This window comes from Poromitra crassiceps (assembly GCF_964638095.1).
Source record: "Poromitra crassiceps genome assembly, chromosome: 18".
Taxonomy (NCBI): domain Eukaryota; kingdom Metazoa; phylum Chordata; class Actinopteri; order Beryciformes; family Melamphaidae; genus Poromitra; species Poromitra crassiceps.
The window spans coordinates 1,325,398-1,341,636 of record NC_139636.1 but is presented as its reverse complement, the minus strand read 5'-3'; the positions used below and the strand labels follow the sequence as shown (position 1 = coordinate 1,341,636).

The 16,239-nt window shown below is 42.3% G+C and overlaps 1 protein-coding gene across 5 annotated transcripts in view; it reads right to left on the bottom strand.

The window, feature by feature from the left end:
• Positions 1 to 16,239, bottom strand: part of ppip5k1b (diphosphoinositol pentakisphosphate kinase 1b) — a 112,385-nt gene that overhangs the window by 23,619 nt on the left and 72,527 nt on the right. For 2 of the 5 annotated variants that reach the window (XM_083655008.1, XM_083655010.1), the window contains exons 20-25: positions 14,783 to 14,906; positions 13,066 to 13,173; positions 11,489 to 11,605; positions 9,426 to 9,566; positions 7,247 to 7,358; positions 3,275 to 3,424 (exon numbers count right to left, since the gene is read on the bottom strand). In XM_083655008.1, the coding sequence (XP_083511134.1) occupies positions 3,275 to 3,424; positions 7,247 to 7,358; positions 9,426 to 9,566; positions 11,489 to 11,605; positions 13,066 to 13,173; positions 14,783 to 14,906 (752 nt within the window). The remainder of the gene's footprint in view (positions 1 to 3,274; positions 3,425 to 7,246; positions 7,359 to 9,425; positions 9,567 to 11,488; positions 11,606 to 13,065; positions 13,174 to 14,782; positions 14,907 to 16,239) is intronic. The other 3 variants (XM_083655009.1, XM_083655012.1, XM_083655011.1) reach the window with 2 other exon arrangements.

The window sequence follows — 16,239 nt, the reverse complement described above, 5'->3', positions numbered from 1 at the left end:
GGAACCCCCTCAAGGACTCGAATCGCGATCGCACGTTGAGAACCACTGCTGTAAAGTACATCAAGATCTTTCACTCAATGACAGCAGCACAGCAGTCTGTTGTTTGATCTCGGTGTGTAAAGCAGCAGAGGACTTGATTCCAGAACAATTCCTAAAATGACCGCTGGCCCCCGACTCTCCCCCTCTAAATGAACAGTGTTGACGTCAGTCCAAACCCACACCTGTCTCCCAGACAGCAGGACATAACATGATGTAAAGCAGCTGTGAGGTTTCCAGCTACTAGTGACCAGTCCTGCAGCCAGAGTGACACCCGGTGGCCAAACTGAGCAGCTCAACACACCCGCAGTGAGAGAATAAATAATTTAATAAATAAAAAAATAAAAAAATAAAAAAATAAACAAACACCTGTGGTTTTTGTGCAGACACAGTGCGTGGTTCAATAAAATCAGTTGATAAAATTAGCCGTCCTGCTGCTGAGGTCTCAACTGATATTATATTACCAAGCAGGCATGTGTAACTGAACATCCAGAACTGTGTGTGAATAACACCCAACTGATACTGTATTACCAAGCAGGTGTGTGTAACTGAACATCCATACGTGTGAATAACACCCAACTGATACTGTATTACCAAGCAGGTGTGTGTAACTGAACATCCATACGTGTGAATAACACCCAACTGATACTGTATTACCAAGCAGGTGTGTGTAACTGAACATCCATACGTGTGAATAACACCCAACTGATACTGTATTACCAAGCAGGTGTGTGTAACTGAACATCCATAACGTGTGAATAACACCCAACTGATACTGTATTACCAAGCAGGTGTGTGTAACTGAACATCCATAACGTGTGAATAACACCCAACTGATACTGTATTACCAAGCAGGTGTGTGTAACTGAACATCCATAACCTGTGAATAACACTATTGGTACTGTATTACCAAGCAGGTGTGTGTAACTGAACATCCATACGTGTGAATAACACCCTATTGAAACTGTAAGCAGGTGTGTGTAACTGAACATCCATCCATTTTTGCTTTTCACTTGTTGTAATGTTATTGAAATCTGTTGAATTCTTCATCTCCTGTTTAGTTGTCAGTTTTATTGTTTGAGTCAGCCGAGCCATACAGATTTTCGTCATCTTCGCTGCCATAAGATCAAGGACCACAATGGAAATAAGTCTGTGACTTTATTGTGTCATCCTTGTCAGTTTTTAAAGCTATGATGTATTTTATTGTATTGTTGCTTTTTCTATTGTCGAATAAAATAAAATAAAATCAAACGTGTGAATAACACCCAACTGATACCGTATTACCAAGCAGGTGTGTGTAACTGAACATCCATAATGTGTGAATAACACCCTACCGGATGTTTTGGAAATTGGGATAATAAATCCCATTGGTGGCTGTGAAAATAGCCTGCTATACTCACCCTTTAAAAAGGTACATTCCGCAATGTTTTTGTGTTAAAATAAGTCTTAAATGGCTCTATATTCTGACAGCAATCACTGAAATAGAGTGTTTGGTCAGTGACTTGAAATCCCCAAACCCCCCACTGTCCTCTATCTCTCTCCTGTAGTCCTGCATGCAGGGCGGACCTATCTCCGCAACTGTAACTCGTAGAGACTCAGGCCTGACCTTCAGTTTCCCAGAAAATGTCAACTCTTCTCTGATTGGATAGTTTGAGATCAGCGACAATTTTTATTCAATCAGAGAAAAGTTAAACTTTTCTGGGAAACGGAAGGTTGGATCGCATTATGCATGCTGCATGGTGAATCATTATGCACGCTGCATGGTGAATCACATCATTATGCACGCTGCATGGTGAATCACATCATTATGCTATAATATAGTATTTTTATTTCAGTATTTCTATTTCAGTGATTGCTGTCAGAATATACAGCCATTTAACACTTATTGTAACACAAAAACATCACTGAATGCACGTTTAACAAAACGAGACAGAGGGAAAATTGGGGAGGGAGTGTGTGTGACTGGGGATTATTAAAAGGTGGATGATTGGTTCTTGAAATAAACTCAAATAATAAGATAAGTTTCATGGATTAATCTGTGATTAATGAAAAAGCCACACCTCTATTTTACTGTGGATTATGAAATTAAGTTGCCTACGAGGTGACCCAATTAGTGCACAAACATGATGTTCAGAGACAGAGAGAGAACATTTCCACACATTAAGAAGCCATGCAGGCGCTGCTGTGATCGGAGAGCGGCCGTGCTGATCTGGAAGATAGCCGTGGTCTTTCACACAGTCCAACCACAGTCCAACACATGCTCAGCACAATTGCACAGCCAATCATTCTGCTGTCAGCATCATCATTATGCACGCTGCATGGTGAATCATTATGCACGCTGCATGGTGAATCATTATGCACGCTGCATGGTGAATCATTATGCACGCTGCATGGTGAATCATTATGCACGCTGCATGGTGAATCATTATGCACGCTGCATGGTGAATCACATCATTATGCACGCTGCATGGTGAATCATTATGCACGCTGCATGGTGAATCACATCATTATGCACGCTGCATGGTGAATCATTATGCACGCTGCATGGTGAATCATTATGCACGCTGCATGGTGAATCATTATGCACGCTGCATGGTGAATCATTATGCACGCTGCATGGTGAATCATTATGCACGCTGCATGGTGAATCATTATGCACGCTGCATGGTGAATCATTATGCACGCTGCATGGTGAATCATTATGCACGCTGCATGGTGAATCACATCATTATGCACGCTGCATGGTGAATCACATCATTATGCATGCTGCATGGCGATTGGTGAATCACTCAAGAAATATGACGGTTTCAAACAGCTGATTTGCTTGTTTTGGAAAAGGGGACTAGAGAGGGAAACGTCCTGCCTCTCTGCCGTCCTGTCCCATAAATAAAGGTTTCTGAAGCTCATAGAGGGATAGCACGAGGAAACGGAAGTCGTTTTAAAGCCCAACTGTACCCAGAGAAGAGCTGTGAGTCGTTCTCAGTGCCTGGCAGTAAAACAATACATAGGAAAGGACAGATGGGGAAAGAGACCTTGTGGAAGAGGACAGATAGCTGTGAGAAGCAGGGCAACGTACCGAACGTACCCTTGTGGAAGAGGACAGATAGCTGTGAGAAGCAGGGCAACGTACCGAACGTACCCTTGTGGAAGAGGACAGATAGCTGTGAGAAGCAGGGCAACGTACCCAACGTACCCTTGTGGAAGAGGACAGATTGCTGTGAGAAGCAGGGCAACGTACCGAACGTACCGATCTGGTACGGCAGACTGCCGGGGGACAGGGGCGGTTTGCGGTTGTGGTGGTGTTGCGTGCGGACGTAGTCCCGCAGGTTGGGGGCGCTAGAGGACACCCCGAGGACCGACGCACTGAAGAGGCCAGAGCAGAGGGAGCCTGTGTGAGGAGGGAGGAGCCGCAGGTTGGAATGGGATAGGGGGAGGGACAAGATGGGAGGGATAGGTGGAGTGGTAGGGGAGGAGTGGAGGTGTGAAGGGTGGATATTAGTTTTTAGTGCACACACCATGCCGTTATTATTAATAATAGACTGTTGCTATGGGGAGATTCTGGTGTGTGTGTGTACATCTTATAATAAGAATGCGAAGTGTCTGTGTGTGAGCGAGCAGAATTGTGTTTCAGGACGACCTAATGGAGAAGGATTCATTAATTAGGTAATTAGGGCTGATTAATTGCCCTAATCACCATCACCAATTCTATAGAGGAGTGATATCATCAGTGATTTATGGTGAATTTGAGTGTGTCCTGGAGGCTTTGGAAACCACTGCATTGTTGAATGCATTGTTGTTGAAAACTAACTCGAAAGGAAATTTGAATGCTTTCTATGATTTACATGATTCCTTCCCAGGTCGAGAAAATTATGCAACCGGTTGTGTTTATGAAACTCTTTCAGAAATGACTGGTTTAACTGAATCTGAAAACAAAGCACTTTGTAGCTCCTGAAAAGCGGATATATCAGATGTATACATTTATTTACAAGGTCTTCCTTCACCTGACAGCGAGGGCATCTCTAGGGTGTAGGTGTGGGTGCATGCAATATGTATAGAGGCAAAGTGACCGCCTACTTCCTGCTTTAGCACTGTACCAGAGATTTTCATCCACCATTTATTTTCCCATACACATACAAAATGCTTATAAAAATAGTTTTAATTGTTCAAACCAAACAGTTCAGATATATTTAGAAACAGGAGAGACCACATAGCATTTCACTCAAACCAAAACATTAAATAAATTGAGATTTAAAGAAAATATTTTTTCAATGTCGTTTCTTAAAGTTTTGGTCCGAGGGAAATGTTCTATGGTCTCTCCCGATTCTAAATATAGCTGAACTGTTTGGTTTGACGAAGCAAAACTATTTTTTATAAGCATTTTACGAAATGTCTATGGGAAAATAAATGAGGGATACAAATCTCTGGTACGGTGCTGAAGCAGGAAGTAGGTAGGCGGTCACTTTGCCTCTCTATTGTATGTGTGCATAATGTGTAAACAAGTGCGCCCAAGTGTGTGCACAGTGCAAAACAAGGCAAGAGGCACACTCACCAAGTCCCACATGATTATTTCAGACTGCTGCTATACATTAAAAGGCAAAGTTATTTGATTGACATTGTTATATTTCTGACAATTTGTTACATTTGGATTGAATGGTCGCAGGTCTCCGCTCCTAAAAAAAAGTGTTGGTGTTACATTGTATACATTACACTGTATGCAGCTTACAAACAGAGGTCAACCCTGCCCCTCTTGTTTGTGACCATCATCGAAGTGTTGGTGATGAGGAAAGTGGTGGTGGGGATATGGGGGGGGGGGGGGGTGATCACTCTATGAGCTCTTGAGAAAGTATTCACACTTACTATACACAATCACCTGCTATGCCCCACAGTGTTGGTGATGAGGAAAGTGGTGGTGGGGATGGGGGGGAAGATCACTCTCTGAGCTCTTGTGAAAGTATTCACACTTACTATACACAATCACCTGCTATGCCCCACAGTGTTGGTGTTGGTGATGAGGAAGGTGGTGGTGGGGATTGGGGGGGGGGGGGTCACTCTCCAAAGCAGGGATACTCAACTTGCTTTGCCCGGGGGCCACTTTCGTGAAATGATAGAAGGCCAGAGGCCAGTTAATAAACAAACAATATACATTTTTCTGTAGCAGATTGTATGTGTCAGACGGAGTTTAGTCTGACAATGTTGTGCACACCGGATAGTTACTTAGGTTAAGTACATACATAAGTGCCTGGGTAGCGAGCAGACGGCGGTATTTGACAATTTAGCAGCTAAAACATAGATTATTGAAAGATATTCCATATTCCAGACTGAAATGCAGAACAGAAGTGTGAGTATTGGCCAGAATTACATGAACATTTGGACACTTATTCAGCGGTTATCTTGCATGTTGTGCTCAGGTGCACTGTAAAAAAAATATATAAATTATTATTATTATTTTTTGCAATTCCATCGCGGGCCACACAGGGGGCGCCCGCGGGCCGCATGTGGCCCGCGGGCCGCCAGTTGAGTATCCCTGCTCTAAAGTATCCACACTTACTATACACAATCACCTGCTATGCCCCACTCAAAGGATGCCAGGCAGGGGCTTAAAATGGAGGCGCTTTGATGTCTTGCAAACAGTTTCACTGCCGCTTTCACACTTGTGATCTTCAAGTACTGGCTGACAGCAGCACTACATAGGATAGACACTGTGCAGAGCAAATAACACTTAACATATTCAAGGTTGGAGTTGGAGATCTTCTGGAGTGATTACCAAGCTATGACTAGTGAAGCAGTTTATTGAAGCCAAGCGCTGTACTTTTGACACCCGGTCAAGCGCAGGTGACAAAAATTCTTTCCACAAATAGGCATTCAGTCCCATTGTCACCTTCATGGCTTTATGGTTTGCTCCACTCCACACTCGTCTCAAATGAGTCGAGGTCTTCCCATGCTTGTGTGAGTATAACAGTGTCACCATGTTAGCAGGCTGTTTGGGGTTAGAAGCCCTTGGGAACTGTATACACAGACAAAAGGAGGGTCCTTCAAGGTTTCTTTGGTTAAAGCAGTTGTTCCATAGAGAGCCAAAGTGGAACGTCACTTCCTGCTTCAGCGCTGTATCAGAGATTTTCATTCGCCATCTATAGACATTTCCTAAAATGCTTATAAAAATAGTTTTACTTGTTCAAACCAAACAGTTCAGATATATTTAGAAACAGGAGAGACCACATAACATTTCACTCTGACCAAAACGTAAAAAGATTTGGGTTTAAAGAAAATATTTTTTCAATGTTTTTTTTTTAAAGTTTTGGTCAGAGTGAAATGTTCTTTGGCCTCTCCCGATTCTAAATATAGCTGAACCATTTGGTTCGACCAAGTAAAACAATTTTTACAGGCATTTTACTAAATGTCTATGGGAAAATAAATTGTGGAAGAAAATCTCTGGTACAGTGCTGAAGCAGGAAGTGATGTTCACTTTGCCTCTCTATATGCAACTCTAACTACTCAGTTATATACCATCGTTCCATTATAGGGGATTGAATCACACATTTGTATTCCACAATGCTACAGTATTGCCTTTTGGAATGGCGCCCTGTATATATTTATCTCACCCATCTGGCACTGGGGGCTTTGGTAACACAATTAATGTATACTTACTTTGGAATTTAATAGCAGAATGGCAAATGCCTATAATGATACTTGGGATATTTTTGTGCCTCAAACACCTAAACGGCATAGGAATAGATCCAAATTGATCACCAGAAATGAGTTCCCCATCTTGTAGACATCTTGGAAATAAGGGACAAAAACAGTAGTCACAGCTAGTGGTGATATCTGTATGGCTCTGAGCAGTACGTGACATCAGAGAGCTTGAACACAACTCTCTCCACTGATCTCTCCCCTACATGGGTTGGGTCTCGGCCCATTTGGCTGCTGCTGTGCTGCAATGGAAGCTATGCAAGCATCCATCGGGGGGGGGGGGGGGGGGGGGGGGGGGGGGGGGTGATGGAAAGAGAGATGGAGTGAGGGAGAGAGAGGGGTTAGGATGAGTGACAGAGAGAGAGAGAGAGTCACAGCTGTGGCTTGAGAGAGGTGGAAGTTCAATGATGAAAGATGGAGATATGTGCGGTGATGGCAGTGTGTCTGTGGTTGGCATAAATTCTATCTCTCTGTCTGTCTGTCACACACACACACACACACACACACGGAAGGAGGTGCCCACCTAGGCCACTGGCCGGTTTGACCTCAGGAGACTGGCGCGAACATGAGGACAGGCCGCGTCGGTAGGACGTGGAGCCTTTGGAGGAGTGGGTGGGAGAGGTCTCAGAGAGGACCTGAGTGGGGCCATGGAGACCGAGGGTTAAGGCTGAGACAGCTGCCCCAGTAAATCACCACAAGCTATGCTGGAAACCTGTGCTCTCCCATTCACTTCAGCCAAACAGTAAGGCTTGGATGGAGAAGAAGAGAGAACAAAGCAGAGAGCACAACTAGAGGCTGGGAAGTGAAATATGGCTGTTGTGGATAAAGCTTGTTATTTCAGCTGCACTAGGCGAGATTTACATGTCAAAAACACATCTCTGTCGTATCAGACTATCAATAGAGAAGAGCGTCCCATCCTCATGAATTGAGACATGGTACTGTAGCTTTGCCCAAACAGAGTTTTGCTGTTGGGTATCAGGTCAATGGTGAGAAATCTTCTCCGCCCACTGGATGTGACAAATCAAAACAAGAAGAAAGAAATAATTTAGTTGATTGTCATTACATGACTTCTGGGTATTAAAGCCGCCCTCCAGTGTATTCTGTCATTTGTAAGATATTTCATCTGTTTCTGAGTCATGCCTTGACCATGTTGATTAGCCACACTGTTCACCAAATAACTTTAATTTTGTGCTCAGAAAGTTAAGTTAGTTGCTAAAATGGAATGATGACATACGACTCAATAGAACACTATAGCCGTATACGTAATGACAATTTGATTCTGACTGAGGGCGAGCTGGCATGTTACTTAGCTAGCTAGCTGTTAGCTAAGTCCACCGCCTAGTGGCTGTAACCACATTCGTCGGACTCAAAATGCCACCGAGTGACCAAAACACTGGCTCGTTAACCATTGAGTCATGCGTTGACGGACATGACCTCTGTTATACGGATTGAGAGACTTAGGTTCCTGAGGACCAACTCACTTGAAAAATTCTCAGCCATCTGGGACCCGTTCATCTGGGAAACATTGAGTCATGCACTTTCCTAGCCTGGCTCCAGACCGTTGAAGCCACACGTCCACTCCACAGTTGTGAATTTGGCTCTTCTTGGTCTGGAATCGCCTGGTGCAAACGCCTTTTCTCCGGTTGAAAATACAATGATGGACGCTAACGCTGTTGTCAGTCATGCACAACAGAAACAGCTGTGGTCAAAGCTAGTCACAGGTTGATGTTGCCGCACGGACCGTGATGGACATGTAACTTCCTGGTCAGACGTAAAGAGTAAAGCACGTTACTGATATTCTGCTCTCCGTCTCGTCATTATGTGATCTTAGAGGCATAAAGATTACACAATATAACGTAGCTAGCTAATGCTAGCCAGCTTCGCCACGTTAAGCAGCCAACTTTGACCGACTTTGTACTTTTCGTTTTAACGAACGTCTTATTAGTTACTGCAGTGTACGATAAGACTTACGTTTAAACGACAACTACAAAGTCGGACGACTTTTGCTGCTTAACGTGGAGAAGCTGGCTACCATTAGCTAGCTACGTTAGCTTGTGCTTGTGACTAGCAAGACTGCTGTGGCGGCCCTGCCGATTGGTTAGGGAAGACCGAAACCCGCCCCCTAGAAATGCTCTGAAGTGAGCGCAATCTCAGACGAAGAAGAGGCAATGAGTTCATGAATTGACGATGCAGTTTGCACATCAGGCTAGCACTTTCCAATATCCCCATCCGTTTTTAAATACGTATGGCTGCTTGTTGATATCTAATCTCAGCAAGAATGCGTCTATTCCTTGTAGCTAAGCTACGGAGGACTACTTTATCCGACGTAACTTGCACTGTTTTAACAGGCAGAACTCCTTGGTGTATAGCACAGAATCAGATGACGTGCCACTATGCAGCAGACGCTCATAGAATGTTAGAACGTTTGAAAACACCGTCAAACAGACTGAAAAACTAACTGAAGGGGGGCTTTAAAGTCCTCAAAATGTGAATAGTTACTTCTTGTTGCCAATTTGCAATATTGCCTAGTGCAGTTTTAATTTTGGTGCATTCATGTTGGAGATGTAGTCCTTTTTAGGTAGAGCTGTAGGTAAATTTCACAACCCATCCGCAGCCAATTATAGACTAACATTATTATATGTTCAGCCTGTTGCTGCTAAACTATTGGTGTTAAAGCTAGTAGTCCCGGCCTAGTACTGTACCTCCATGGAGCCCGTCTTGCGGTTGCGGATCATGGGGGATCTCTTCTGGATGCTGATTGGCTCAGTGAGAGGAAGTGCCTGGTCAGGCTGGTCCTGGGAGAGATCCTCCAGGCTGCCCTGATTGGTCCGCTTGTCTTGGTTCTGATTGGTCGGGGAACAGGAGAACACAAGAAGGAAATGAACGGCAGCTATGGAGACTCTGCCTCAGATATACAGTCAGATTAGGGATGTTCATCAGTTATCGAAAATCGATAATTGATCGTTAACTCATTGAGTGCCAATGACGACAGTTGTCGTCAATTCGAATACTAACGTAGAGTGCCAAAGACGACGATTGTCGTCAATTGCGTTTTTTGACGGTGGGACGTGGATCAAAGCCTAATATATCTCCTGTAAAATTTTGGGGCATGTTGAATGTGTGTAACCTATTTTACCGACCCATTAGGTGGCGACAGTGCTCTCCAGATTAGAGGAAGGTCCGAAAACAGCAGGAAAAACGCCCGTGATCAAAGAGAAACCGCTCATGCTGTAGCCAGAGCCGTATAGATTGCTCTGACTTGCAGCTGATGTCGGCTGCGAACATCAGTCAATCCGCGCACACAACTGTGCCCCTCTGCCTCTGTCTGTCTGTCTGCATAGTTTCTTCACACGATTAGCCGCCAGAAAGGCAGCACCCGACGCCGAAGGGCCAAACCTTTCCCTACAGTCCGGTTTGGCATTTCCTTGTCGCGCTGGGAGCCGGCGCAAAAAAAACGGAGCGCTCCGAAAATAGACTGGGTGCGTGTTAGGCTGTGTTTAGTGTGGGGAGGAGTTTGCAGCTGAGGGGGGGAGAGGGGGGTGGGGCACGCAGGCACCACACAACTACACCACGTCACTACATCAGAAAATATTATCTTCAGACTCAGTGAATGTGCTTGAAATGCTGCATTTCACAAAAGGCGGAATAACTCAGCTTCTAATTTGAAAAGTGTATTTTTGCTCAAAACAGCCTATCTTCTCCGGCTCATAACTAAAGAACGGAAAATGGGATCAATAAACTTTTTTTTGCAGATGATAGAAGAGAGTCTCATCGTTCTTTGGGCGTGTTCGGTGTTTACATATCTATAATGTAACTAATATCACACAATATTCTGTGGGCCTCGAGAAATCACTGAAAACGCTCTGAAACTCTGGCACTGGGAGCGTTCGTTCTCCAAAAGTGGCTGGCACTCAATGAGTTAAGGAATGGAATCGATCATGTGGAATTTTTATCGATTTTGTTATTATTACATTTTTTTTTTTTTTTTTTTTTGCGGACTAGGTTTGGGTGGAATTCGTTCCTCCTCGCCCCACTCCATTGCACAGCCGACTAACGTGAGGTGGAGCTTCATATAGTCTCTAGTTTTCTGGCTGGGCACGGGCCTTTGTGCCAACAAAACTGTTTTAAACATGGGGAATTCACACCGGCATGCGCCGGGGACAGCAGAGTGTTGGAGAGGAGACACATTGAAATAAAGAGTTCATTGAGGAGAACACGTTGTCTTTCGTATTTTCTGCCATAGGCATTCATTTTGTAAAAAAAAAAATATATATATATATATATATATATATATATATATATATATATATATATATATTAAATATTATTATTAATATGATCGATAATCGATAGTTGATCGTTAATTTTCCCCGATTTTCGATTATGGAAAGTCAGATCCACACAAATCAGCATGGACAAACAGGAAGCACAGGAACTGATAATCTATTAAACATAACCAGTTACAGTACGATAATGAGGGCAGTTAGTTAATGAATTAATGAGCAAATATTTCTGTCAACACATTTGCCTACACAAAACACATGGGTGATATTATGAACTCTGGCTTTTAAAGCATTAAGGCGTTACATTAGTTTGAAGAAAATCAGTTTAACCTCATTACTATGCAAATGTATGCAGCAAGGTGCTATGAATGCTAATCTGTGGTGTCAGTGTGAAGTTTATATTACAAATTCATGATGACATGATGAAGTACCATGGTAACAGGTCACAAAAATCTACCACATCTATCCACATTAAAACACACCTCAGAGGATGCTGGGCGGAAGCCAAAGCCGAGAGGTACGTTCTCCTCATCCTGGCATCCTTTGACTCCTGGGCTGAAGTGGAGTTCCACATGGAAACGCTCCTCTGAGGAGGGGTCCTGGTCAACACACACACACACACACACACACACACACACACACACACACACACACACACACACACACACACACACACACACACACACACACAAATATAAAAGGCTCCTCTGAGGAGGGGTCCTTCTCAACACACACACACAAATATAAGAGACAGCACAGCAGACATAAAGGAACCTTTCTGCAGGTTTCAACAAGTTAAAATTCTGACTTTTTAACCTCTTGCATGGCACCGTAACCCCGGCGTTACGTTTCTGATTTTTTGCTGTTCATCTGTCATTTATGTGATTAATTAGATAGTTAATTCTGAACAATGCTATTCATGCTACATACCAAATTAACCGGCTGCATCTTGCGCATCGAACCATGTCTTCCTTTTTCAGATCAGATCAACACAGCAGAAGTTATAGCTGTCTTTGTACAAAGACAAAGACAACATTTCAGATTATTTGGCTTTTTCAAATGGCTTTTTCAAATGGCTTTTTGGAAATCCGCCTAGGTATCTCCCTACAAAACCACTGCCAAATACTCATGTTTTTGTATTTTTTCATCTTCTTTGAGTTCGGATGTGGTAAGGCCTGTGGCTATGTCTCCATTGGGTTTCTAGCCATAAATACAACAACCACAGGTAACTGTTTACACTCTAAAAGTGTTTTTTATCCTAGGCGAGAATCAACCACTGTGTTTGAGCTGGTGTTACTCAGGGTCAGTAACACATAGAGTCATTCTGACACTTGGAACAGAAACTTCAAAGTCTTACCTTTCAGAAAAGGTCAGGCAGTTGTCTGTAACCCTAGCGGTTCAGCAACAGTAAGCATTTTAGTTTGGGTATGTCGTTTTCACCATTTTCTTCAGAAATAGGTGGCTTTAGAAGAGGAACCATTATGAATGCAAGTTAAGACCTATGTCACCATGCTGGCAAAAGGATGAAGGATATGAAGGAAAATCGGACTTTGATGTTCCCGATGTGATACAATATTGGGTGATGGCAGCAGCATGCGTTTGCTGCTGGCTTTTTATGACGGCTTTATGTTTCACACTTCCCATGTGATTCTAATGCCTTTATACCCAAGTTTTCTTGCACAGGCTTAAATTTGTTCTTTTCAGCCGGCTTCAAACAAGCACTAAATGCGCTGTTCTCGAGCCAGATCTCATTGAACTTTGCACTGGGTCTGCTCAGATCAATTCTGACCGGGCTGAACAGTGTGCATTAGTGGTTACACATTTACAAGCGAGACTGAAGTTAATGCAACGTCAAAGAAGTAACCTTAATTTCATAATCCAATCAAATTTTAAGAACTGTCAAAATCATATTGAAGATATTTTAAGGTCTAAAATTCAGATTATTGGATTTTAGACCTTTTAAGGACCCACAGAAACCCTGCCGCCATAAATAAAGTAAGATGAGAGAATCAGTTGACTTCGTGGTACTGGACAGTGAGGTGTTATTCAACAGGCAGACCTTATTGTTGTCTTCATACAGCATGATGACTATCTGGGTCATGTAGTTGAGTTCAGTCACAGCACTAAGGTAGTCCATCGCCTGCTTCCACTGCTGGTCCTTCTCCTCCTGAATACAATTCATCAACATGACAACAGGAAGAAGTGCAAGGCAAATATCAATTATCCAATATCAAAGGAAACAGGAAAATTGCCTTTGTTAATGACAACAACAACAACAACAACAACAACAACAAAGAATCACAAAAATGTTACTTTTGGACAAACTTTATATTAATCATTCAAGTCCTGACTAAATCATTTTGGTCACCAACCTACTAGGAAGCAGCAATTTCATTTGAATTTAACTTAAATTGTGGAGCACATTTCTGATACTGACTTTGGCTACTCAGTATTACTAAATATCTCTAAACGTACACCCAGTAGATCTATGCTAGCCTGGGTAAACCCAGCCTCCACGTGACCTCTATCTATCAAGGTTCAAGGTTTTTCTTTATTTGTCTCCCTTGGGAGAAATTTGTCTTGGAGACAGGGCCACAGCTGCATACATAGAACATTTTACAGAAATGTTCTATGTGCTATCAGTCACAAGTGTGACTGATAGCACATTGATAGAGGTCACAAGTGTGACTGATAGCACATAGATAGAGGTCACAAGTGTGACTGATAGCACATAGATAGAGGTCACGTGGAGGCTGGGTTTACCCAGGCTAGATCTATGCTGGTTTGTCCACACCTACCACCTATCAACCCCCCTCCCCCACCCATATGTGTTTCCATTCTAATTGAAGTACATTTGAGAAATGTAGCTGCTGCTCTCTTCAATTAGTGCAGCAGTAGAAAGCTTCCACTCAATTCCACTTCCAACATTACAAGCAACTGATAGTGAGAAATAGGGATGTTCATCAATAATCGAAAATCGATAATTGATCGTTAAGGAATTGATTTGATCATGTGGAATTTTTTTCGATTTTTTATATTTTTTTTTAATCAAATCAAATAGGCCTAAATGTGCTGAAACTACAGTATAAGATTGGATTTCACTACGTGGTCGCAACCAGGTGAGGGCGCAATGGGACTATGACACAACTGAACAGAACACCTCTGAGTGGGGCTATGGGCGTGGTCTCACTGGGCTTGCTGCAGTGAGAACAGCAACAGCACAGCGATGAGGAAATGAACCGAGCCAAGCAAAGTTTTGTTTCGGACCATTTCGAGTTAAAAGACGACATTGTTCATTACAAGAACTGTGATGCTGTTTACAAGTACAACACGGCTAAGACGCGAATGATTCACCACTTGAACAGCGTACATCTGAGCCTGGTTAACGAGGCGCCCCTCGTCCTCGGCCCATGCAGAAAAGATCACCCGTCTGCAACCTCATCGAGACCTGATCAATGTGATTGAGCCAGCTATACTATGCGCTTCCCTCACGGAGCACCATTACCAGGCGGATTGAAAAGCGATTCATAGCGCTTCGCACATAGGCATTTTGTAAAAAAATAAAATAAATAATAATAATAAAAAAATATATTAATATTATCGATAATTGATTGTTAATTTCCCCGAATTTCGATTATGGAAATTGATTCGAAATGAACATCCCGAGTGAGAAATAACAGTTCCTATTCTAGCAAATCATCCATAGCAGACCCAGAGGGAAAGTACATCGTTACCTATGGAAAAGAAAAAAATAAGCAAAGACTTTCAAACCGTACGCAACGTACATCCAGCAATCCTCCGTAGCGGAAGACGCTGAGCAGGGAGTGAACGTGACTTTCGCTGGTGAAGTAGAGGCGCGTCCGGACGTGGCGACCAGGAGACATCACCCCTCGGGAATACCTGGACACCAGCGGACAGGAAATGACACTCCAGGGACTTGTACAGTATAACCACACACAAACACATTCTGGATATATACATGTATATGTGTGTGTTACTGTATAACCACACACAAACACATTCTGGATATATACATGTATGTGTGTGTGTTACTGTATAACCACACACAAACACATTCTGGATATATACATGTATATGTGTGTGTTACTGTATAACCACACACAAACACATTCTGGATATATACATGTATATGTGTGTGTTACTGTATAACCACACACAAACACATTCTGGATATATACATGTATATGTGTGTGTTACTGTATAACCACACACAAACACATTCTGGATATATACATGTATATGTGTGTGTTACTGTATAACCACACACAAACACATTCTGGATATATACATGTATATGTGTGTGTTACTGTATAACCACACACAAACACATTCTGGATATATACATGTATATGTGTGTGTTACTGTATAACCACACACAAACACATTCTGGATATATACATGTATATGTGTGTGTTACTGTATAACCACACACAAACACATTCTGGATATATACATGTATATGTGTGTGTTACTGTATAACCACACACAAACACATTCTGGATATATACATGTATATGTGTGTGTTACTGTATAACCACACACAAACACATTCTGGATATATACATGTATATGTGTGTGTTACTGTATAACCACACACAAACACATTCTGGATATATACATGTATATGTGTGTGTTACTGTATAACCACACACAAACACATTCTGGATATATACATGTATATGTGTGTGTTACTGTATAACCACACACAAACACATTCTGGATATATACATGTATATGTGTGTGTTACTGTATAACCACACACAAACACATTCTGGATATATACATGTATATGTTACTGTATAACCACACACAAACACATTCTGGATATATACATGTATATGTGTGTGTTACTGTATAACCACACACAAACACATTCTGGATATATACATGTATATGTGTGTGTTACTGTATAACCACACACAAACACATTCTGGATATATACATGTATATGTGTGTGTTACTGTATAACCACACACAAACACATTCTGGATATATACATGTATATGTGTGTGTTACTGTATAACCACACACAAACACATTCTGGATATATACATGTATATGTGTGTGTTACTGTATAACCACACACAAACACATTCTGGATATATACATGTATATGTGTGTGTTACTGTATAACCACACACAAACACATTCTGGATATATACATGTATATGTGTGTGTTACTGTATAACCACACACAAACACATTCTGGATA